This window comes from Microcaecilia unicolor, chromosome 7 (genome assembly GCF_901765095.1).
Source record: "Microcaecilia unicolor chromosome 7, aMicUni1.1, whole genome shotgun sequence".
NCBI lineage: Eukaryota > Metazoa > Chordata > Amphibia > Gymnophiona > Siphonopidae > Microcaecilia > Microcaecilia unicolor.
In genome coordinates, this window is record NC_044037.1 from 298,991,993 (window position 1) to 299,016,332 (window position 24,340).

Here is a 24,340-nt window from a genome sequence, read left to right on the forward strand (position 1 = left end):
TAGCTTGTGGTATAAGTAAGTCACATACCCCGCTTTTGGTATCTTTTTACTCAGCGGGTCACACACACACATACGTCTCTCTATAAAACACTATGAACATTCCTTGCTGATGGATCCGTTAAGGCAATTTCCGGTTCTGGACGTTAGGAATGCAGGTACCAAAAAGCTGCGAGATAGAACGTTCAGTTACCAAATACATTTCAAAATGACAATCTGAGGAAAACTTTTATAAGATTTTTCTTCTTTTCTTTTGGTTGTTGGGGAGGGGGAGGAGGGGAACTGGTGCTTGTTTTAAAAACTAAGTGCATTCAGGACATTGAGAAGCGCAAAGCTGGTCAGAGACCCCTGCCCCTCCGTTACTGATCCATAGCTGCCCAATGACACGGTTCCTAGAATCCTAGAGATCCTGTGCCAATTCTGGAATTCTGACAGCCCCATCCCCAATGCATTCTGGTATCTGAAGTTCCACTTTCACATTACAGAAGTTGGGTCTACAAATACCACAATGCCCTGGAATCCGAGTTCAAAAACCAGGAACCGGGTCACTTGAACAGTTCTGCTGATCATTAAAGAAAAAAAACAAAAAACAAAAACAAAATAATAATACAAAAAAAAAAAAAATTTCAATCATCTTGAAACAACTCTGTGGTGTCCTGCTGCTCCAGTATTTTTCCATTCATTTACTGTTTAGCTCAGCGACTGTTCCTTATGAAAAAGTGAGTGAATGAGAGAGAGAGAGAGAGAGGCGTAACTTTGCCAAAAGGTTTTCAAAGGTCCCCCAGTTTTGCTCAACAAGATTGAAAATAAAAATTCTCCCCTCCTCCCTCACATAAAAGCACAAAAAGGGGGGAAAAAAAATAGTGAAAAGGGAATCTCGGCCCCCCCCCACAGGCACCACAGTCATTGTCGCTTCATTCGGTGTTGCTGCTCTCAAAGCTGTGACACTGAAGGTCTCCCGTGACGTAGTCGCTGCCGGGGAGTTTAAGGCCATACTTGTCCACGCACCAACAGATGCCGCGTTTCCGGCCGCGGGAGGGTTTGCACTGTCAAGGGTAGGGGTGAGAAAGGAGAAGAATATATGTAGTTAATTAAGCAAGACAGCTTAGACGCAAGATCGCAAAAACATATCCCCACCTTCCGTCTCCGAAAAAAACCCCGCAAAACACAACAAAACCAAACTTCCCTCTGAAAAATCAGCCAAAGACTAAAAGCAAAATGTTACCGGTAGGACAATGAAACCATGGACTGGAGTGAGTTTGATGCTGGATTGCAGATGGAAATTTATACCAGCAGCTACTCAAACCAGACAAATCCCAGCTGAGCAGCCTGGATGTGTCACTGTGGGTCTTTGTCATCTATCATTTACTACAGGGTCCTTATACTAAGCTGCGTTAGGCATTAATGCATGCCCAACACGGTACACGCTAAAGCATCACTTGTTGGCTTTTGCATGTGTGCGCGCTAACTGCGTAGTAAATATTTTATCTTGCACTCTTTTGAGGGGGTGTCAGGGACATAGAGTGGGTGTCCCCGTGATAACCAGTTAAGTGTATCTACCTTAATGCGCACGGATAATGCAGCTCTTACCGCCTACAAAACTTGTAGCGGTTAAGTGCTCCCCATGCTCATTTTTAAAAGTGCCCCCCCCCCCCAATGGCAACATTAGCGCACAATGATTCAAACTTATACTGAAGGCAATCTCCCTCTAATACTTTCTAACCGAAAAACCGTGAGAACATGAAGGAGATAGATAGAGACTCTACTGGCTTATATACTAATAGTAAATTACATTAAATCAAGAGGTGAAGCCTCAAGAAGCCCCCGGCTCAGTGATTAAAGAGCTCACGGGAGGCTGGACTTCTTCATCATCGGCAATCACCCCACAGGTCTACTGCAAATGTTCTTACAAAATATTATTTTACCTCATATCTCTTTTTTTTCTTTTTTACACTTTTTCTTAAAGGTCAAACATATATTACTTAGCTTTATATCCAGGCTCTTAGGACGCTAGATATGACCATGACCAACGGTGGCCAGCGTTTCGTCACCTGCCTCAGGGTCAAATGGTCTGCGTCAATCTTAGCCCAAATGGATACTCAGCACTAGCGGACTTTAAGAAAAAGTGTAAAAAAGAAAAAAAAGAGATATGAGGTAAAATAATATTTTGTAAGAACATTTGCAGTAGACCTGTGGGGTGATTGCCGATGATGAAGAAGTCCAGCCTCCCGTGAGCTCTTTAATCACTGAGCCGGGGGCTTCTTGAGGCTTCACCTCTTGATTTAATGTAATTTACTATTAGTATATAAGCCAGTAGAGTCTCTATCTATCTCCTTCACGTTCTCACGGTTTAACATTAGCGCACAGCCATTGCCCTCCAAATATTCAGCTGGCGGTGGCTGGCGGTTTTTTTAAACGCTGATTGTCGCCAGCTAAATTAATCCCCGACAGTGCCAGGCCATGTTCGGGCACCCGCACTGAATATCAGGGGATAAATTGGGGCAGGCAGGCTGCCGGAAGTTATGCGAGCCTGGCCAATATTCAGCCGTGGCTGCATAAGAGTTATGTGACCCTGGCTGAATATCAGGCCGCTCCGGCCCACATAAACTTCTTTGTTTGTTTAAAGAAGAAAAAAAAGCCCCAAGCCCCCTCCCGCCAATGTCCCCTCTTTCCTCCCTCTGCTCCGTGCGCATTAAGACCCCCCCCCAACCGTGAAGGGGGCCTACCTACATCTCTGGTGGTCTAGCGGGGTCTTTGGGGGCAGAAGCACAGCTCCCTTGCTCCTGCCCCTTGTGGCGCCTAGGCAAAATGTGCTCCTGCCCCCAATGACCCCGCTAAACCACCATGGATATAGGTAAACCTGGGGGGGGGGGGGGCTTAATGCACACTGGGGGGAGAGAAGGAGGGAAAGAGGGAACATTGGTGAGAGGGGGCTTTTTTTTATTTTTTAAACAACCAAAAAAAAAAAAAAAGTTATGCTGATGTCAGCCCAATATTCAGAGCCGGCACCCATATTTAAGACAGCTTTTGAGCTGCCCTAAATGAAGCCGTTTGGCTACTTGGGTGCTGGCACTCAATATTGCCGGCACCCGCATAACCTGGGGCTCCTCCCCAGTGCTGTCCCCGACCTGCCCACTTTTTCTGTGGGTGGTCTCAGGGGATTTTCAGCGGCATTGTCTGGTTAAGTGCCGGGAAGCTATTTAAGCGGGCCTCCAGGGTTTCTTACGGCTGCGGCAAAAAATGATGTTAGTGTATGGGAACGATTCAAGTAAGGGCTTGATAAGGCCATTTGTCAACACAGTTTAGTAAAAAGGACCCCTACGTTAGGCAGCTGCCTAGGGGCGCCAGGCCTAACGTGGCATTGTCTCTTCTGCCACTGGCAATTTCTAACAAGCTCTGTTCAGCCTGGCTGGCAGCACCCCTTCGAATCTGCCCCCCTCCCGCTATAAAACAGAACTGCAGCCAGCCCACTCCAGTGCTTGAGAGATATGTTGACAGGCTGAGTGGTGCTTTGTAAAAAAACTGCGGCTGCAGCACAGGGGGTGATGCCGCCCCCCCCCCCCCCCCCCCCCGTTCAGCGTGACATTGAACGGGGGAACAGACTCCCACTCCATTTTATAAGAAAGGCTGGGGATTTCAATAGGTAGATTTCTACAAAAGCAGCAGTGAAATGGCCACAGCAATTAAAAAAACAAAACAAAACACATTACACAGAAAAAAACAAACAAAAAAAGAATCTGTGCCATTCTTTCACTTCAAAGTTTCATCAAAATTATCTCATGCATATTCATGGTGAATATTTTGAAAACTCATACAACTTCGAGAACTAGTGGTCTATTCCAAGTATCCCCTTGCCAATCAGGTTTTCAGGATATCCACAATGCATACAATGGAGGAAGTGTGCGCAAGCCGCATTGAGCCTGCCATGTGTGGGAAAGCGCGGGGTACAAATGTAATAAATAAATCACTCTCATGCATATTTGCATGCACAGCCTACATATTCGCAGTGGATATCCTGAAAACCGGACTGGCAAGGGGATACTACAGGGCCCACTTGGGAAACACTGGTCTAGGGCAGGAGTTCTCCACCCAATCAGGTTTTCAGGATCTCCACTGTGAGAATATGTAGGCTGTGCATGCAAATCTCTCTCATGCATATCCATCGTGGATATCCTGAAAACCGGACTGGCTGTGTGCGCCCCGAGGACTGGGTGGAGAACCAGTGGTCTAGGGCAGGGGATGAATCCATTCATTTACGGGAACATTTCCCTGACTCGTCTCACCTGTTTCCTTTTGTAGAATCCCTTCCTGTCACAGTTAGGCAGGTAAAAAGCTCTAGAGATAATGCGATGACTAGATTTAATGTCCTGTAGCGCCGACTCCATCTGTCTTCGGCATGGACCCTGGACAAGGGAAGAGAGAGAAAGAGTCTAGAGCAGGGCCGTAGCGAGGGTGGCTGACACCCGGGGCGGATCGCCGCCGCGCACCCCCCCCCCGGGTGCAGCACGGCGCGCGCCCCCCTGCCGTGGCGCCCCCCCCCCCTCCGGAGCAAATTCTTACTTGCCTGTGGATTGGGAATTGAGGTTCGTCAGGCTGGAAACACTGCTCTAGACTCTAGACCAGTGGTGTAGGAAGGGGGGGGGGGGGGGCGGGAGGGCCGATCCGCCCCGAGTGCACGTCGCTCGGAGCTGCGTCGGCTCCGCTGGTTCCCTGCTCTCTTTGCCCCGGAACAGGAAGTAACCTGTTCCGGGGCAGAGGGAGCAGGGAACCAGCGGGGCCGACACCCCCCCCCAGCGCGTGCACCCGGGGCGGACCGCCCCCCCCCCCCCCCCCCCCCCCCCTTCCTACACCACTGGTCTAGAGTCTAGAGCAGTGTTTCCAAGTCCGGTCCTGGAGTACCCCCTTGCCAGTCAGGTTTTCAAGATATCCACGAAAAGGATTTGCATATAATACAGGCAGTGTATGCAAATCAAGTTTATGCATTTTCATTGTGTATATCCTGAAAATCTGACCGGCAAGGGGGTACTCCAGGACTGGACTTGGGAATCACTGGTCTAGAAGGTGACCAGAACAGTTTCAGCCTGACGAACCTCAATTCCCAATCCACAGGCAGACTGACTAGATACAGCAACAGAAGAGCAACATAGTAAATGACGGCAGATAAAGACCTGAACGGTCCATCCAGTCTGCCCAACAGTCACATTCATTCTCAATTCAAGATTTAAATCATCAACGAAGATGAGATTATATACTTGATCATGGTCTTTCTTTGGTGTTTCTGGGACATAGACCATAAGCTGGGGCATAGCCAGACTTCGGCGGGGGGGGGGGGAGGGGGGGGGGTCCAGAGCCCGAGCTGAGAGGGCACAATTTAGCCCCTCCCCCCACCGCCACCACTAACTTTGACCCCCCTCCTGCCAACGACCCCCTGGCCCCCCCCCTCCTGCCGCCAAACCTTCTCCCATCGTCGCCATCGCCTACCTTTGCTGGTTGGGGACCCCAACCCCTGCCAGCTGACGTCCTCTTCTTCCTGCGCAAGGCTTCGTTCAGTTTCAGAGTCTGATGTCCTGCACGTCAGAAACAGAACGAAGCCTTGCCGGAAGAAGAGGACCTCGGCTGGCGGGTGTTGGGGTCCCCCGCCAGCAAAAAACGTTGACGGCGGGTTGGCGGCAGGAGGGAGGGTCAAGAGGGTCATCGGCAGAGGGGTCCAGGGCCAAATCTACGGGGGCCCAGGCCCCCGTGGCCCCACGTAGCTACGCCCCTGGACCATAGAAGTCTGCCCAGCTCTGTCCTTGTGTTCCAACTACCGGAGCTGCCGTCAAAGCCCACTTCAGCCTATCTGAATCTGTCATGTCAAAGACCATAAAAGTCTGCCCGGCACCGAGCTCACGTTCCACATTTTACTGGCGTTTGCGTCGAAGCCCATCCTAAACTAGACTGCTAAATGCGGGACTCAGACCGTACAAACCAGCCCAGTAGAGAAACACAATCTCAAAAGCAGGAGGTGTAGAGTAAGGCACTAAAGACCCAACACAGCCATTTTGCTAGTCTTGTCTGAAGCCAGCACTATAACCACAAGAATCAATGGAGAGAGGGCGAGTAAGAAAGCCAGGACCGGCCTACGGGAACAGGGTCGCCTGGCTGCTTGAGTGACATAGACAGAACTTAATAAGACCAGTGCTGGCTCTGCCCGACCCTCACAACCTGCAGCAAACCTGGTGATTTCCTACTCTTGGCACTGTATAGTACTATAGTGGATGGTAAGTATTTGGGAACACTATGTCTGCTCAAAAGAGTTTAAAATTTAAGTAAGAACCTGAGGCAACAGAAGATAAAGGGGACCTTTTACTGAAGCTTAGTGCAGCTGATGGACAGATGGGAGTCGACAGCAACTTCAGTGCCAGGAACCGAGGACAGTGATGGGCAGCCTTTTACGGTCTGGGTCCTGTAAATGACGGATTAGGATAGGCTGAAGTGGGCTTTGACAGCAACTCCAGTAGTTTGAACATAAGGACAGAGCCGGGCGGACTTCTACGGTCTGTCTCAGAAACACCAGAGAAAGACCACGATCAAGTGTAGAACATCACGTTCATTGTTGATCCCTACACCCCTCCCTGGGAACTCCGTTCACTGGGTAAATCTCTCTTATCTGCACCCTTCTCCTCTACCGCTAACTCCAGACTCCGTTCCTTTTATCTTGCCGCACCATATGCCTGGAATAGACTTCCTGAGCCGGTACGTCAAGCTCCATCTCTGGCAATCTTCAAATCTAAGCTAAAAGCCCATCTTTTTGGTGCTGCTTTTAACTCCTAACCCCCACTCGCCCGTTCAGAACCCTCATCATCCTCACTTCAACTGTCTCTTATCCCTTACCTGTCCTGTCTGTCTGTCCTAATTAGATTGTAAGCTCTGTCAAGCAGCGACTGTATCTCCATGTTCAAGTGTGAAGCGCTGCGTACATCCAGTAGCGCTATAGAAATGATAAGTAGTAGTAGTAATTTAATCATGAATTGATAATGAGTTTGAGTGTTGGGCAGACTGGACGGACGGTTCAGGTCTTTATCTGCCATCACTAGGGTTACCATATTTGCCTTGACCAAAAATGAAGACACCAACAGAAGTCACGCGAGGCTGCCACTTGAAATCTCGGCAGCCATTTTGAAGCGGTGCCGGCAGTGCGCGGGAGCGGCATCACCGGGCAGGAAAGGGTGGGGTCCTTTCCTACCCTGTAGAGACCACTAGACCCACCAGGGCATGATAAGGTAGAGGAGGACACCAGCACGCCAATTTGCCCGCAAACCCCGGACGAACGGGCAGGCTGGAAAAACCCGGCTGGACATCCCGCGGTGTCCTCCAAAAGAGGACACGTCTGGGTAAAAACAGATATATGGTAACCCTAGCCGTCACTTACTATGGTTACTATTAGCGTGCACTGTGTTGCGTGACTCACAGCATTTACGCACATGCTAAACTTCAGTAAAAGACCCTAAAGCCACGTTCCCAAGCTCACAGGGCGTGTCAATGGCAGAGGCAGGATTTGAACCCTGGCTTCCTGCAACCATTTTTAAAATTTATTTTATGTGGATTTACCTCAGACCTATTTTCAGTTAATAGCTCACGGTGAGCTACGTTCAGGTATTCTAGGCGTTTTCCTGTTCCTGGAGGATTCAGAATCCACAGTAAGTTCGAACCTGAAGCAATGGAGGGTCATCCCCCAGGATTCTATATACAGCGTTCAAGATTGTGCATGCTAATTTGGGTGTGTGTTCAATTTAATTGAGTAATAAGCCAACAAGCGCCAATAATTGGGCACTATCAATTACTGAAGTTAATGGGCAACAATTTGGATTTACGTGCGCATCTTGCTAAGTGCTGCTCTAGAAAGATGCCCGTGTAAATCTTTTGGTGCGCAACTGGAAAGGGGGCTTGGCCGTGGGAGGCGCTTAGGCAGGTCAGGGGCACACACAGTGGTGTGCTGGAGCCGGTTGTTAAATTTTTTACCATCTTGCGAGCCGGTTGTTCTTCAGGGTGAGCCGGCTCTCCTCCCTCCCTCCCCCGAGCTACAGGGTCCCAGGCTCCGAGTCCAGTGTACATACCTGAAGAAGGCAACCACCCTGGTTGTCCAGTGGATTCTTCGGGGCAGGCAGGAAAGATCCCCAGTCTTGCCTGCCCGCTGCCGGCGCTGACCCTCCCCTGCTGCCGGATCGCGCTTTAAAAATGGCCACCGAGACTTCCAGTGGCGGCCTCGCGAGACTTCTGCTGAAGTCTCGGAGGCCGCCCTTGTAAGTCTCAGCGGCCATTTTGAAGAACGATGCAGTAGGGCCGCGGGAGAGTCAACGCCAGCAGCGGGCAGGAAAGACTGGGGATCTTTCCTGCCTGCCCCGAAGAATCCACTGGACAACCAGGTTGCCTTCTTCAGGTATGTACTGGACTCAGAGACTGGGACCCTGTAGCTCGGGCGGGGGAGGAGGCGAAGAGCAGAGCCGGCTTGCCTTGCACCACAGGGGCAGGGAGGGGAGGAGGAGAAGAGCAGAGCCGTCTTGCCCTGCACCACAGAATCTTAGTCTTCCTGGAGAGAGTAATGCATTGCCCCCCTCCCAGGCTCTCTCCCTGGCTATAGCCAGCTCTGCAATTTAGGGGGGGGCACAGAGGTGGACCGGGGAGACAGCCCATTGTGTGGGGGGGGGGGGGCGCGCACGCAGAGGTGGACAGGGAGAGAGCCCGTTGTGTGTGTGTGTGGGGGGGGGGGCGCAGAGGTGGACAGGGAGAGAGCCCGTTGTGTGTGTGTGTGGGGGGGGGGGGCACAGAGGTGGACCGGGGAGACAGCCCATTGTGTGGGGGGGGGGGGCGCACGCAGAGGTGGACAGGGAGAGAGCCCGTTGTGTGTGTGTGTGGGGGGGGGGGGGGGCGCAGAGGTGGACAGGGAGAGAGCCCGTTGTGTGTGTGTGTGTGGAGGGGGGGGGCACAGAGGTGGACCGGGGAGACAGCCCATTGTGGGGGGGCACGCACGCAGAGGTGGACAGGGAGAGAGCCCGTTGTGTATGTGTGTGTGGGGGGGGGGGGGGCGCAGAGGTGGACAGGGAGAGAGCCCGTTGTGTGTGTGTGTGAGGGGGGGGGCGCAGAGTTGGACCGGGGAGACAGCCCATTGTGGGGGGGCACGCACGCAGAGGTGGACAGGGAGAGAGCCCGTTGTGTGTGTGTGTGTGGGGGGGGGGGCGCAGAGGTGGACAGGGAGAGAGCCCATTGTGTGTGTGTGTGTGTGGGGGGGGGCACAGAGGTGGACCGAGGAGACAGCCCATTGTGGGGGGGCGCGCACGCAGAGGTGGACAGGGAGAGAGCCCGTTGTGTGTGTGTGTGGGGGGGCGCAGAGGTGGACAGGGAGAGAGCCCGTTGTGTGTGTGTGGGGGGGGGGGGCGCAGAGGTGGACAGGGAGAGAGCCCGTTGTGTGTGTGTGTGGGGGGGGGGCGCAGAGGTGGACAGGGAGAGAGCCCGTTGTGTGTGTGTGGGGGGGGGGGGGGCGCAGAGGTGGACAGGGAGAGAGCCCGTTGTGTGTGTGTGTGGGGGGGGGGGGGGCGCAGAGGTGGACAGGGAGAGAGCCCGTTGTGTGTGTGTGGGGGGGGGGCACAGAGGTGGACCGGGGAGACAGCCCATTGTGGGGGGGGGGGGGGGGGCGCATGCAGAGGTGGACAGGGAGAGAGCCCATTGTGTGTGTGGGGGGGGGGGCGCAGAGGTGGACCGGGGAGACAGCCCATTGTGGGGGGGGGGGGGGGGGGGGGGCGCATGCAGAGGTGGACAGGGAGAGAGCCCATTGTGTGTGTGTGGGGGGGGGGGGGGGGGCAGAGGTGGACCGGGGAGAGAGCCTGTTAAAAATTTACCAGCACACCACTGGGCACAGATTAAAGATGAAGGCAGTATTGTAAGAATTCAGGGGACCTGCAACTAATTTACGCACATTTACACCAGGTTTCTGCTGGGCGCAGTTCTATATGCAGTTGTATAAATGGCGCCGAACTCAGAGCACCGTTTATAGATTAGAGTTCGACACTCATTTGTTTACAGAATCTAGTCCTAAGTGACTTGCTCATTTGCTTTAACTCTGAGCCAGTTCCACCACTCCCTGATGGTACTGACCCAGTCTTGGTTCTGACCCCAGCGCCTGCTGGATTTTGTCATCCCGGTTTTCCCAGGAAAATCATTTAGAACCTTCGTACTGAAGGGGTCAAAACCAGAACCGAATCAGAATCTACAGCAGTTGCGTAGCTAGGAGGGGCCAAGGGGGGCCTGGGCCACTGCCTGCCCTGCTCTCTCTTCCCCTTACGTCAGGCACGCTCCTTTTAGTTAGTGTTACCATAAGTCTGGATTTACCCGGACATGTCTTCTTTTTGAGGGAATGTCCGGGCAACCGGACAGGTTTTGCCAATCTGCCCGTTTGTCCAGAAATCTGGACAAACGGGCAGATTGCTAGCCTCCGCTCCCCTTACTAGTGGCCCTGGTGGTCTAGTGACCTCTTCCGCCTTTGGGACAGGAAAGAGCCCCCTCTTTCCTGCCCGGAGCGCTGCTCTGCATGCTTCCTTCCTGTTGCTGATCCTCGGAGCTGATTCAAAATGGCTGCCGAGAGTTGAAGTTACCTCGCGAGACTTCAACTCTCGGCAGCCATTTTGACTCGGCGCCGAGGATCAGCAACAGGAAGGAAGCATGCAGAGCAGCGCTCCGGGCAGGAAAGAGGGGGCTCTTTCCTGCCCCGAAGAGGTTACTAGACCACCAGGCCGGGCTGTGTGGTGGGGCGGGGCATGTGTCCTCCTTTTTGGGGGACAAAATATGGTAACCCTACTTTTAGTGAAATTGAGAGTTTCACTAAAAGGAGTGTGCCGGACGTGAGGGGAAGAGAGAGCAGGAGACCAGCGCTGATGATGGGGACCCCCGCCAGCCAAGGCATTTGCGGCGGTGGTGGGTGGTGGCGGTGACCAAAATGTGCCCCACCCACCTTGGGCTCTTGAGGTCTGGCTATGCCCCTGATACAGTGGAGCTGGCATGTGGTGACGACCAAAGCTCCCGAGCTCAGCCTGCTCCAAGGCCCGGCACTCACGCTTACCTGCTCCGAATCGAGCCGGTGCTCCTGGGATACCCGAATGTGTTTCTCGGTGTCTGTGTTCTCCGCCCCAAGGATCTTGGACAGCGACTGCTTCTTTAACCGGTCCTTCTTCAGTGCCCCGGCTTTGTGATCCGTGACACGCACAAATTTTCGATACTTAGGTGGGTAGGTCTCTTCTGTCATTTCTGATGTGGTGGGATCCTCGTGCGACTCCCTCTCTGCAGCAACAAGAGAAAAATGACCCTTGTGAGGAGGCCATACAGAGGGCTCAGGGTACTCAGTACACACCACAGGCAGCCCTTGGTCACCAGGGCTCTGATACATCTCAGAGAAGTCAGGTTTAGCTTGTCCCAATGACCTGGGGCTACCTGGGAGTTATAGTGTCAAGAGAACTAGGATTTTGACATTTGTTTTGTACTAGCACATAAATTGGATCCGAGCTGCAGGTTCAACCCCAAGAAGAACTTAGGCAGCATTTCAGAACCTCTCTTAAAATGAAGCTTTCCCAGAAGATCTTTCTGCTGCACTCCAGGAGACTGCCTTGTTTAGAAAAGAGTCAATAGCACATTCACAGCTTCCTATGCCATGTCCTCTGTGCAGTACCCCAGTGTGCAAAAACGGAACTGTAAAGTGCAAAATGAAGCAGGTAAAGGTCTTTCTTCTGTGTACTGGCACAGTGCGAGGCCTTTGCACAGCACAGTTAACAGAAGAAAGGTGAGGTAAACACAACTGTCTTTCAGTACAAAATCAGAGTTGCTGTACTGCCTACATGCACTGCTTCACTTACCCCAGAACTCTCACCTTGAGTACTGTGTTCAATTTGCCATATCTTTAAAAGATATCGCAGAATTAGAAAAGGTTTAAAGAAAGGTGACCAACATGATTAGGGGGATGGAACTTCTCTCATATGAGGAAAGACTTAATAGGTTAGGACTCTTCAGCTTGGAAAAGAGACGGTTGAGGGACATGATTAAGGTCTACACAATACTGAGTGGTGTAGAGCGGGTAAACGTAAATTGATTTTTTTACTCTTTCAAAAAGTACAAAGACCAGGGGACACACAATGAAGTTACATGGTAAAATATTTAAAACGAACAGGAGGAAATGTTTTTTCACTCCATGAATAGTTAAGCTCTGGAACTCGTTGCTGGAAGGTGTGGTATCAGTGGTTAGTGTATCTGAGTTTAATAAAGGTTTGAACAAGTTCATGGAGGAAAAGCCAATAATCTGCTATTGAGATAGACATGGGGAAGCTGCTGCTTACCCTGGGATTGGTAGCATGGAATGTTGCTACTATTTGAGATTCTGAATGGAATCTTGCTATTCTTTGGGGTTCTACATGGAATGTTGCTTCTATTTGAGATTCTGAATGGAATCTTGCTATTCTTTGGGGTTCTACATGGAAGGTTGCTACTATTTGAGATTCTGAATGAAATCTTGCTATTCTTTGGGGTTCTACATGGAATGTTGCTACTATTTGAGATTCTGAATGGAATCTTACTACTCTTTGGGGTTCTACATAGAATGTTGCTACTATTTGAGATTCTGAATGGAATCTTGCTATTCTTTGGGGTTCTACGTGGAATGTTGCTACTATTTGAGATTCTGAATGGAATCTTGCTATTCTTTGGGGTTCTACGTGGAATGTTGCTACTATTTGAGATTCTGAATGGAATCTTGCTATTCTTTGGGGTTCTATGTGGAATGTTGCTACTATTTGAGATTCTGAATAGAATCTTGCTATTCTTTGGGGTTCTACGTGAAAGGTTGCTACTATTTGAGATTCTGAATCTTGCTATTCTTTGGGGTTCTACGTGAAAGGTTGCTACTATTTGAGATTCTGAATGTAATCTTGCTATTCTTTGGGGTTCTACATGGAATGTTGCTACTATTTGAGATTCTGAATGGAATCTTGCTATTCTTTGGGGGTTCTACATGAAAGGTTGCTACTATTTGAGATTCTGAATGGAATCTTGCTATTCTTTGGGGTTCTACGTGGAATGTTGCTACTATTTGAGATTCTGAATAGAATCTTGCTATTCTTTGGGGTTCTACGTGGAATGTTGCTACTATTTGAGATTCTGAATAGAATCTTGCTATTCTTTGGGGTTCTACGTGAAAGGTTGCTACTATTTGAGATTCTGAATGGAATCTTGCTATTCTTTGGGGTTCTACGTGAAAGGTTGCTACTATTTGAGATTCTGAATCTTGCTATTCTTTGGGGTTCTACGTGAAAGGTTGCTACTATTTGAGATTCTGAATGGAATCTTGCTATTCTTTGGGGGTTCTACATGAAAGGTTGCTACTATTTGAGATTCTGAATGGAATCTTGCTATTCTTTGTGGTTCTACGTGGAATGTTGCTACTATTTGAGATTTTGAATAGAATCTTGCTATTCTTTGGGGTTCTACGTGGAATGTTGCTACTATCTGTCAGGTACTTGTGACCTAGATTGGCCACTGTTGGAAACAGGATGCTGGGCTAGATGGACCATTGGTCTGACCCAGTATGGCTATTCTTATGTTCTTATGGTATAGCTCCAAAGACAGGACCCTACAATGCACTGTGGGGCTAATACAACATCTACATGAAAAGTCCAAAAAAGCAACTAAAAGCAACTATTTTATGCCTACTTTATAAAGGCAAAAACATACAAAGAACACATGGAGAAAATGACAACTCTATTAATTCTTAAGTTATTTGATGGATCTGCAGAGGTGAGCAGGAATCCTTCTATATTTACAACAGACAAAAACAATCCCAAAAACTCCTCATTTTGTCATCGAACCATGTTACTATATGTGCCCTTCAATATTACAGAATCACACACTTTATAAAGGCAACAGAAGAAGTGCCTGTGTTTCTTGTAAGCTTACATAATGACCCCTATTAACAAACAAATGTACATTTGCTAAAAAAAAAGAAATAAACACACGCATGTGTATTTTATAAAATATGTGTGTAGACAGAGTATACGTACATTACAATTCTACCACAGCCCCACCTAAATCGTCTACATACAGATCAGGGGCGTAGCTACGTGGGGCCACAGGGGCTTGGGCCCCCATAAATTTGGCCCTGGACCCCCCTGCTGACGACTCTCTCGACCCCCCCCCCCACCGCCATCGCCTACCTTTGCTGGTGGGGGACCCCCAACCCCTGCCAGCCGAGGTCCTCTTCTTCCTTCGTTCTGTTTCTGAGTCTGACGTCCTGCACGTACAACTCGGGACGTCAGACTCTGAAACAGAACGAAGGAAGAGGACCTCAGCTGGCGGGGGTTGGGGTCCCCCGCCAGCAAAGATAGGCGACAGTGGGTTGGCGGCGGGAGGGGGGGGGTCGAGAGGGTCGTCGGCAGGGGGGGGTCAAGGTGGCGGGGGGGGGGGGGGGCTAAAATGTGCCCCCTCACCTCGGGCTCTGGACCCCCCATCCCGCTGAAGTCTGGCTACGCCCCTGATACAGATCACTTAAAAGTAGGCAAAATCTTGCAGATGCCTCCTTTTTACATAGGTACACTCAAGTGCGATTTCATAACAACTATTTTCTGCCAGTAAAATAGCTGTTTTACACATGAGAAATGCTTAATAAAATTAACCCCGTAAGCTCAATTCTTTACCAAGATCCTAGCAGACGGGTCTCATCAAGCTTCCTGGGTAGTTATAAATAGGAGTCATAAACTTAGCTGACTTGTGACCTTTAATGCAATTGTGGGAGTGAAATCTGTCCCAGCCCTCCACTTATTCTGGACTGGATCTGAATGAGTTTAAAACTGCTAGTTCAAATGTATGACAGGGGATAAAGAGATGTGGGATCAGATCTCTTTTATCTGCACTGCGGACGAGACGAGAATCACCAGACTTAAATTTCAGCAGACGGGGATTTAGATTAGTCATTATTAAAAACTTTCTAAGGATTGTCAAGTGCAGAATGAACTAGTGACCACAGCAGGTAGTTTCAAGTTTCAAATTCATTTGATATATTGCTTAGAAAATTCAGTCATTTAAGCGGTTTACATGACCGAAATTGAAGAAAGACCAGAGGTGCTGCACAGAATTCACCTGAAGTTTTAACGGAGCTCTGAAAAGATTTCTCAGACAGTATAGGGGATTTCTACATCTAGATCTTCCTTTCCAAAGGATAACACCTGCCCTCATCCTCTTCCCATACTCTCATCCCGTCCAGATGACTCCATCCCACAGGTAGCTTAAGCATTGCCACTGTGAGATATGTTGAAACCCCTTGCAGATGGAAGGGGCAATAAAAAACGAATATTAATGTTATATTCAGAAGGTATTTCCAGGGATTAGTTAAAGTACATAAGTGTTGCCATACTGGGACAGACCGAAGGTCCATCGAGCCCAGTATCCTGTTTCCAACAGTGACCAATCCAGGTCACAAGTACCTGGCAAGATCCCACAACAGTATAATACATTTTATGCTGCTTATCCCAGAAATAAGCAGTGGATTTTCCCAAGTCCATCTTAATAATGGTTTCTGGACTTTTCTTTTAGGAAGCTAGCCAAACCTTTTTAAAACCCTGCTAAGCTAACTGCTTTTACTACATTCTATGGCAACAAAATCCAAGGTTTAATTTGTTTTAAATTTACTACTTTGTAGCTTCATTGCGTGTGCCTCCTAGTCTTAACATTTTTGGAAAGAGTAAAACAAGAAATACCTCTATTGTATCTCCCCTCAGCTGTCTTTTCTCCAAGCTGAAGAACCCAAGCCATTTCAGCCTTTCCTCATAGGGAAGTCATCCCATCCCCTTTATCATTTTCGTCGACCTTCTCTGTACCTTTTCTAATTCCACTATATCTTTCTTGAGATGCGATGACCAGAACTGCACACAGTATTCAAGGTGCAGTCACACCATGGAGCGATACAAAGGCATGATAACATCCTCGTTTTTATTTTCCATTCCTTTCTTAATAATACCTAACATTCCATTTGATTTCTTTGCTGCCACAGCACACTGAGCAGAGGGTTTCAAAGTAGCATCAACGGTGACTCCTAGATCCTTTTCCTGATCGGTGACTCCTAAGGTGGAACCTTGCATCACGTAGCTATAGCTCGGGTTCCTCTTTCCTACTTATTAGGTCTTAAAACACATCTATAATATTTGCTGCTGGTCAGATCACATCAGGAAAGCACAAAGCTTTGTTTAATAACAACAAAAAAACCCACAATGAATGCAGAGAAATGTAAAATAATTTAATGTACTCTAAGCACAGTCCCTGGATACTTTTTCTAGTCTAGTAGAATGTGGGCTGTCCAGGCGTACAGAGTTATTGGGCTTACTGTTTTTATTTGACTCCACTCGTATAGCAAAAAGCAAGTTCCTGAGGCAATGGAAATAGTGGGGGGGGGGGGGGGGGGGGGATGGGTTGGATGGTGGGGGGAGGGAAGGGACATATACACGTTGTATGGTTCCAGCATATCTTATTGCTTGTATGTTGGATACATTGATAACGTTATGTTGTTTTCCTTTGGGTTGTCAATAAAATATATTTAAACACACAAACAAATATATAATAATAATTTTTTTTTACAGCTTTGCGTTTTTCTAATGGGACTTGGAGAGCAGCAGATGGTACAGACTGCAATGTTGGATAGGAAGTAGTTCTTCAAAACAGCCAACAGAGGGCAGCAGACTACCATTTGATTATTAAAAACTCTGTTCTGCAAAGAGATACTAGTTTTTATTTTTTTATTTTAGTTACATTTGTACCCCGCGCTTTCCCACTCATGGCAGGCTCAATGCGGCTTACATGGGACAATGGAGGGTTAAGTGACTTGCCCAGAGTCACAAGGAGCTGCCTGTGCCTGAAGTGGGAATCGAACTCAGTTCCCAGGACAATAACCACTAGGCCACTCCTCCACTGTTCCCACTCATGGCAGGCTCAATGCGGAAATGGAGGGTTAAGTGACTTGCCCAGAGTCTCACTAGCAACATTCCATGTAGAAGTCGGCCCTTGCAGATCACCAATGTGGCCGCGCAGGCTTCTGCTTCTGTGAGTCTGGGACGTCAGACTCACAGAAACAGAAGCCTGCGCAGCCTTCTACATGGAATGTTGCTAGTGGAATAGCAACATTCCATGTAGAATCTCCAATAGTAGCAACATTCCATGTAGAATCTCCAATAGTATCTATTTTATTTTTGTTACATTTGTACCCTGCGCTTTCCCACTCATGGCAGGCTCAATGCGGCTTACATGGGGCAATGGAGGGTTAAGTGACTTGCCCAGAGTCACAAGGAGCTGCCTGTGCCTGAAGTGGGAATGGAACTCAGTTCCTCAGGACCAAAGTCCACCACCCTAACCACTAGGCCACTCCTCCACTGTTGCTACTATTTGAGATTCTACATGGAATGTTGCTATTCCACTAGCAACATTCCATGTAGAAGTCGGCCCTTGAAGATCACCAATGTGGCCGCGCAGGCTTCTGCTTCTGTGAGTCTGACGTCCTGCACGTCAGACTCACAGAAACAGAAGCCTGCACAACCTTCTACATGTTGCTATTCCAACATTCCATGTAGAAGTCGGCCCTTGCAGATCACCAATGTGGCCGCGCAGGCTTCTACTTGGAATGTTGCTAGTGGAATAGCAACATTCCATGTAGAATCTCCAATAGTAGCAACATTCCATGTAGAATCTCCAATAGTATCTAAATCTGCCAATCTCTGAAACTTTAAAAATCCTTGGTGTCACTATTGACCGCCACCTAACACTTGAGACCCACGCGAACAAGACAACCAAAAAGATGTTCTACTCCATGTGGAAACTGAAAAGAATAAGACCATTCTTTCCAAGATCTGTCTTCCGCAGCCTAGTGCAATCACTCGTACTCAGCCATCTGGACTACTGCAACTCACTATACGTAGGCTGCAAAGAACAAATACTGAGGAAACTTCAAACAGCCCAGAATACAGCAGCCAGACTCATCTTCGGAAAACCAAAATACGAAAGTGCAAAACCCTTACGTGAGAAACTACACTGGCTCCCACTCAAGGAACGTATCACCTTTAAAGTATGCACCTTAGTCCACAAAATCATGCACGGTGAAGCACCGGCATACATGTCTGAGTTAATAGACCTGCCACCCAGAAATGCTAAAAGATCATCCCGAACTTTCCTCAATCTCCACTTCCCTAAGTGCAAAGGCATAAAATACAAAGTACTACATGCATCAACCTTCTCCTATATGAGCACGCAATTCTGGAATACACTACCACGCAACCTGAAAATGACCTACGAATTAACCGACTTCCGCAAACGATTGCAGACTTCTCTCTTTGAGAATATTTATTGCAAGGATCAAAACACATGAAGTCCATACACACTAATAGAAATACATCAATACACTCTCTACTGAATTCTCTTACCCGTATTGTCACCACACTTCATACTCCACCCACAGATAAAAATGTTATACCCTATGTTCTCTTACTATCGTTCTATCGCCCTATCTTTTCCCCACTGTAACATTCCATGGTTTCTATGCCCCAAACGATTTTGACTTGACTTTGTCTTCCCATAACTCCTCACAATGCAACCCATAATCGTACTGTAACAAATTGTACTTCCATCATTCACTATGTATTGTAAGTCACACTGAACCCGCAAATAGGTGGGAAAATGTGGGATACAAATGCAATAAATAAATAAATTTTATTTTTGTTACATTTGTACCCTGCGCTTTCCCACTCATGGCAGGCTCAATGCAGCTTACATGGGGCAATGGAGGGTTAAGTGACTTGCCCAGAGTCCCACTAGCAACATTCCATGTAGAAGTCGGCCCTTGCAGATCACCAATGTGGCCGCGCAGGCTTCTACTTGGAATGTTGCTAGTGGAATAGCAACATTCCATGTAGAATCTGCAATAGTAGGAACATTCCATGTAGAACCTCCAATAGTAGCAACATTCCATGTAGAATCTCCAATAGTATCTATTTTATTTTTGTTACATTTGTACGCTGCGCTTTCCCACTCATGGCAGGCTCAATGCAGCTTACATGGGGCAATGGAGGGTTAAGTGACTTGCCCAGAGTCCCACTAGCAACATTCCATGTAGAAGTCGGCCCTTGCAGATCACCAATGTGGCTGCGCAGGCTTCTACTTGGAATGTTGCTAGTGGAATAGCAACATTCCATGTAGAATCTGCAATAGTAGGAACATTCCATGTAGAACCTCCAATAGTAGCAACATTCCATGTAGAATCTCCAATAGTATCTATTTTATTTTTGTTACATTTGTACCCTGCGCTTTCCCACTCATGGCAGGCTCAATGCGGCTTACATGGGGCAATGGAGGGTTAAGTGACTTGCCCAGAGTCACAAGGAGCTGCCTGTGCCTGAAGTGGGAATTGAACCCAGTTCCCCAGGACCAAAGTCCACCACCCTAACTAGGCCACTCCTCCACTCATTAATCAGAACAAACACTTTATTTTACTATATGTAATCATGAATTTGATTTGATTTATGATGTCATAATTGGTACTGAGTGCTCAAGGGCTATTAATATGTTTATTGTTTTGGATGTTGTGCTCAATGTCTGAGAAATAATATTATTTGTTATGCTTTGTGACCTTTTTATTGTTTTGGTTCTTTTTTAACTGTGCCCTTATCTGTCAGTTTATGTGACAATGTACTGTGTTTTGCCCATGAATTGAAAAAGCAGATAATAAAACCCCACAAATAAACAGTGAGCATTTCAAATTTAAAGGCAAGAAAAAACACATTTTGGAAGTTAAGAGTCCCATTGGATTGAATTCCTGAAGGTATCTCTTGCTGTGTATGGGGGAGGAAAAATCAGCCATCACAAAACACTGACAAGACAAAGGCTGGGCTAGACATGGGTTAGAGAGGTGGAGGGTTAAAGTGGATTTATAATATTGGATCCCCCTAGAAAGCAGTCTGACAAGGAAGGCCACAGTCCCAGAAGAGGTCATAAGAATAGCCATACTGGGTCAGACCAATGGTCCATCTTGCCCAGTATCTGCTCCCAACAGTGGCCAATCCAGGTCACAAGAACCTGGCAGAAATAGTAGCAACATTCCATGTAGAACTGCAAAGAGTAGCAAGATTCTATTCAAAATCCCAAAGAGTAGCAAGATTCCGGAATCCCAAAGAGTAGCAAGATTCCATGCTACCAATTCCAGGGATAAGTAGAGGCTTCCCCCATGTCTATCTCAATAAGAACATAATAGTCATACTGGGTCAAACCAATGGTCCATCTAGCCCAGTATCTGCTCCCAACAGAGGCCAATCCAGGTCACAAGAACCTGGCAGAAACCCAAATAGTAGCAACATTCCATGTAGAACCCCAAAGAGTAGCAAGATTCTATTCAAAATCCCAAAGAGTAGCAAGATTCCGGAATCCCAAAGAGTAACAAGATTCCATGCTACCAATTCCAGGGATAAGTAGAGGCTTCCCCCATGTCTATCTCAATAAGAACATAATAGTCATATTGGGTCAAACCAATGGTCCATTTAGCCCTGTATCCTGCTCCCAAAAGTGGCCAATCCAGGTTATAAGCACTTGCAATGGAGTTGGAAGCCCAAAATTGCATGGAAAAAATTCCTTCCGAGCGATTTTACTTAAGAACATAAGAATATGATAGATGAACGCCCATTATAGAACAGCATTAAATGCTGATTTCGGTGGTTGCTGAAACCAGGTATAATTCCCGGCACCCAGTGGCGATCCTAGGTCGGCTGCCACCTGGGGCGGATCGCCGCTGCACACTCCCCCCCCCCCCCGGGTGCAGCAGCGTCCGTTCCCCCAAGGTGCAGCACGACAAACCCCTCCCCAGCGCATCAAGCCCCCCCCCCGCGTAATGACACCCCCCCTCCCCGGCGCATCAAGCACCCCCCCCCCCCCGGGTGCATTCTTGGCTGCTGGTGGGTGCAGAGAGCAGCAGCGCGCTTTGTTGGCTCCACTGGCTCCCTCTGCTCCGGAACAGGAAGTAACCTGTTCCGGGGCAGAGGGAGCAGGGAACCAGCGGAGCCGACAGGCGCACGGTTGCTCTCTGCACCCTGCAGCAGCGTGCACCCGGGGCAGACCGCCCCCACCGCCCGACCCTTCCTATGCCACTGCCGGCACCCAATCTGAACGGACATCTCTGATATTCTTAACACTGTGCAAATTTTAGGAATGCCCCTGCATCTCATATGGCTTTGTGTTCCCACAGGGGTTGCATAACAAAGTGTTAATCTCTCCTCACCCAAACTTTCTTGACCCCCTATGGTTCTGCTTTAAGTGGATGGCAGAATCCTCTTCTGGCTCAAATAAAGTATCGAACTTTGACCTGTTTGCACCCCCCCTTCCCCCGTTTCCAGAAAAAGGGAAGGCTCTCCTGATCAGTGAGGTTATGATGAGAAGGAGACTTTTTTTGGAGGGAAACTGGAGTGGTATAAAATCCCAGCCCCCCACCTTTAGCTATGGTTTCCCAGCCATTGTACCATACAGCTAAGGGAGAAAGGGTCTTTGACCAGCTCAGCCTTACTACTACGAACATCGAAGCAAGCTGTTTGGATAAGGACAATGTTGACCAAGCTCCTTCACCATGTCCAGGGAGGGGCAAAATTTACTTTGTGTTTGGCACCCCCAATCATTTTGACACGTTAGCACCTATGACCACAACGAGCAGAAAAGTGCTGAGAGAGGAAAAGAAACAGAAATTAACCAGTTGATATTCATCTGGCAGCAATGAGTGTTTTTTCTAAACACTGACCGGCACTGGCTAAAGCAGACCCAGATATTTAATGCTGGAACATGTCCCGGAACAAGCAATTAATATCTGGTATCCGTGTAAGCAGTAATACCCAGAAGTTATATAGGTACGGCTGAAACTCACTGCCGTTATCTGCGTAGATAACCGAGCAAGGGTAGGACTGCTCTTTACTCAATCTTACTTGCCCAGTTAGCTATGCTGGTGCCACTTCGGCTCCGCCACTAAAACCATGCTGAATATCTACTACTAGTACTTATCACTTCTATAGCACTACAAGGCATACGCAGCGCTGTACACAATACATGAAAAGACAGTCCCTGCTCAAAGAGCTCAAAATCTAAAAACGGAATGTTGCTAGTGGAATAGCAACATTCCATGTAGAATGTCAAATAGTAGCAACAGAATCTCCAATAGTAGCAACATTCCATGTAGAATCTCAAGTAATAGCAACATTCCAGAATCTCAAATAGTAGCAACATTCCATGTTCCACTGTACTAACCACTGGGCTACTCCTCCACTAGCAACATTCCATCTAGAAACCTGCCCTTGCAGATCAGCAACGCAGCCGCGCAGGCTTCTGTTTCTGTGAGTCTGACTTCCTGCACATACATGCAGGATGTCAGACTCACAGAAGCAGAAGCTTGCGCAGCCACGTTGCTGATCTGCAAGGGCAGGCTTCTACATTACTACTACTACTTATCACTTCTATAGCGCTACAAGGCATACGCAGCGCTGTACACCATACATGAAGAGACAGTCCCTGCTCAAAGAGCTCACAATCTAAATAGGACAGACAAACAGACAGAACAACTAAGAGGTAAGGGAATTAAAGAGGTGGGGATAAAAGGGTACAGGGCAAGTGAGCAGTGGTTAGGGGTCAAAAGCAGCGTTAAAGAGTTGGGCTTTTAGCCTGGATTTGAAAACAGCCAAAGACGGGGCTAGACGTACAGGCTCGGGAAGTCTATTCCAGGCATGAGGTGCAGAGAGATAAAAGGAACGGAGTCTGGAATTAGCAGTAGAGGAGAAGGGGGCAGACAAGAGAGATTTATCCACAGAACAGAGTACCCGATGGTGGGGGGGCGTAGGGAGAGACAAGAGTGGAGAGGTACTGGGGAGCGACAGAGTGAACGCATTTATAGGTCAGTAAGAGAAGTTTGAATTGAATTGAATATCTACCTTACAAAACTCAGCTGATGGCTTACTTCACAGTATTTAAACTAGAACCATACAAATATCCAATCTGAAACTTCTTGGTATCCAGTCAAAATTCAATAACCGTTACTCATGAATAACGGTTATTGAATTTTTGAATTTTGACTGGATACCAAGAAATTTCAGATTGAATATCTACCTTAGGCATCTCTGCAGTCGAAGAAAGCAGCAGGGAGTCACTGGAAAAGGAAAGGATACAGTGGATGTCCCTTGGATCTGAGCAAGGACAGCCAGGCAGCCAGGAGGAATGTTATCTATGATCACATCTGAGCTCAAGCCAGTTCCCAGAGGCATTCAAGAGAAAAGAGTGAAAGAGGAATCTCGGGAGACTTGACTGCCTGTAAGTGTCTGATGTTATCAACCCTCTCTGCTTTTAGTACTGCTGTGAAATCTGTCCCTTTTGCTTGAAGCCTATTTTTAGTAAACCTTTGGCTCAGTATCCCAGTTCTGGCCTGGACTTAGTTGTTAAGTACATAAGTAATGCCACACTGGGAAAAGACCAAGGGTCCATCGAGCCCAGCATCCTGTCCACGACAGCGGCCAATCCAGGCCAAGGGCACCTGGCAAGCTTCCCAAACGTACAAACATTCTATACATGTTATTCCTGGAATTGTGGATTTTTCCCAAGTCCATTTCGTAGTGGTTTATGGACTTGTCCTTTAGGAAACCGTCTAACCCCTTTTTAAACTCTGCCAAGCTAACCGCCTTCACCACGTTCTCCGGCAACGAATCCCAGAGTTTAATTACGCGTTGGGTGAAGAAAATTTTCTCCGATTTGTTTTAAATGTACTACACTGTAGTTTCATCGCATGCCCCCTAGTCCTAGTATTTTTGGAAAGCGTGAACAGACACTTCACACCCACCTGTTCCACTCCACTCATTATTTTATATACCTCTAGCAGGTCAAGAGTGGAGAGTGTGGATTAATTTGCCAATGGATATCTAGTTACATTGGTCCAGACATGGACCCAAGTATAGTATCCAGTAATTCTACAGGTCTGCATTACCTCCTTGAAGAGGTGCTCCCTGGACTGGCAAGGATTATAAATAAAATTAAAAGACCAAGGAATGATGAGAATAGCTCTGAAATGACTACAAACACACCTACAGCCGCTGCCTGGAAAAACTGTGGCCAAGTTTAAAAGTAGTCACCTTCCAAACCTGAGTTCAAGGTGATTATATTTCAAAACTAGTAAGTACTGAAGCTGCTTTTTCCCTCTGCGCTGGGCTTTCTCCTGTGCCTTTTTCTCTGGGGCTCTGCTTTGCAGGAAGAGTGCTCTGTTTAACCAGCAGAGGGCACTCAAGTCCTA

The 24,340-nt window shown here is 48.0% G+C and overlaps 1 protein-coding gene across 1 annotated transcript in view; it reads right to left on the reverse strand.

Annotated features, from left to right (window-relative positions):
- Positions 1–254: 254 nt before the first annotated feature.
- Positions 255–24,340, reverse strand: part of IGFBP5 (insulin like growth factor binding protein 5) — a 44,332-nt gene continuing 20,246 nt past the window's right edge. Inside the window, exons 2-4 of the mRNA XM_030210683.1 lie at positions 11,090–11,307; positions 4,281–4,400; positions 255–1,043 (exon numbers count right to left, since the gene is read on the reverse strand). Coding sequence (XP_030066543.1) covers positions 912–1,043; positions 4,281–4,400; positions 11,090–11,307 — 470 coding nt within the window. The 3' untranslated portion in view covers positions 255–911. The remainder of the gene's footprint in view (positions 1,044–4,280; positions 4,401–11,089; positions 11,308–24,340) is intronic.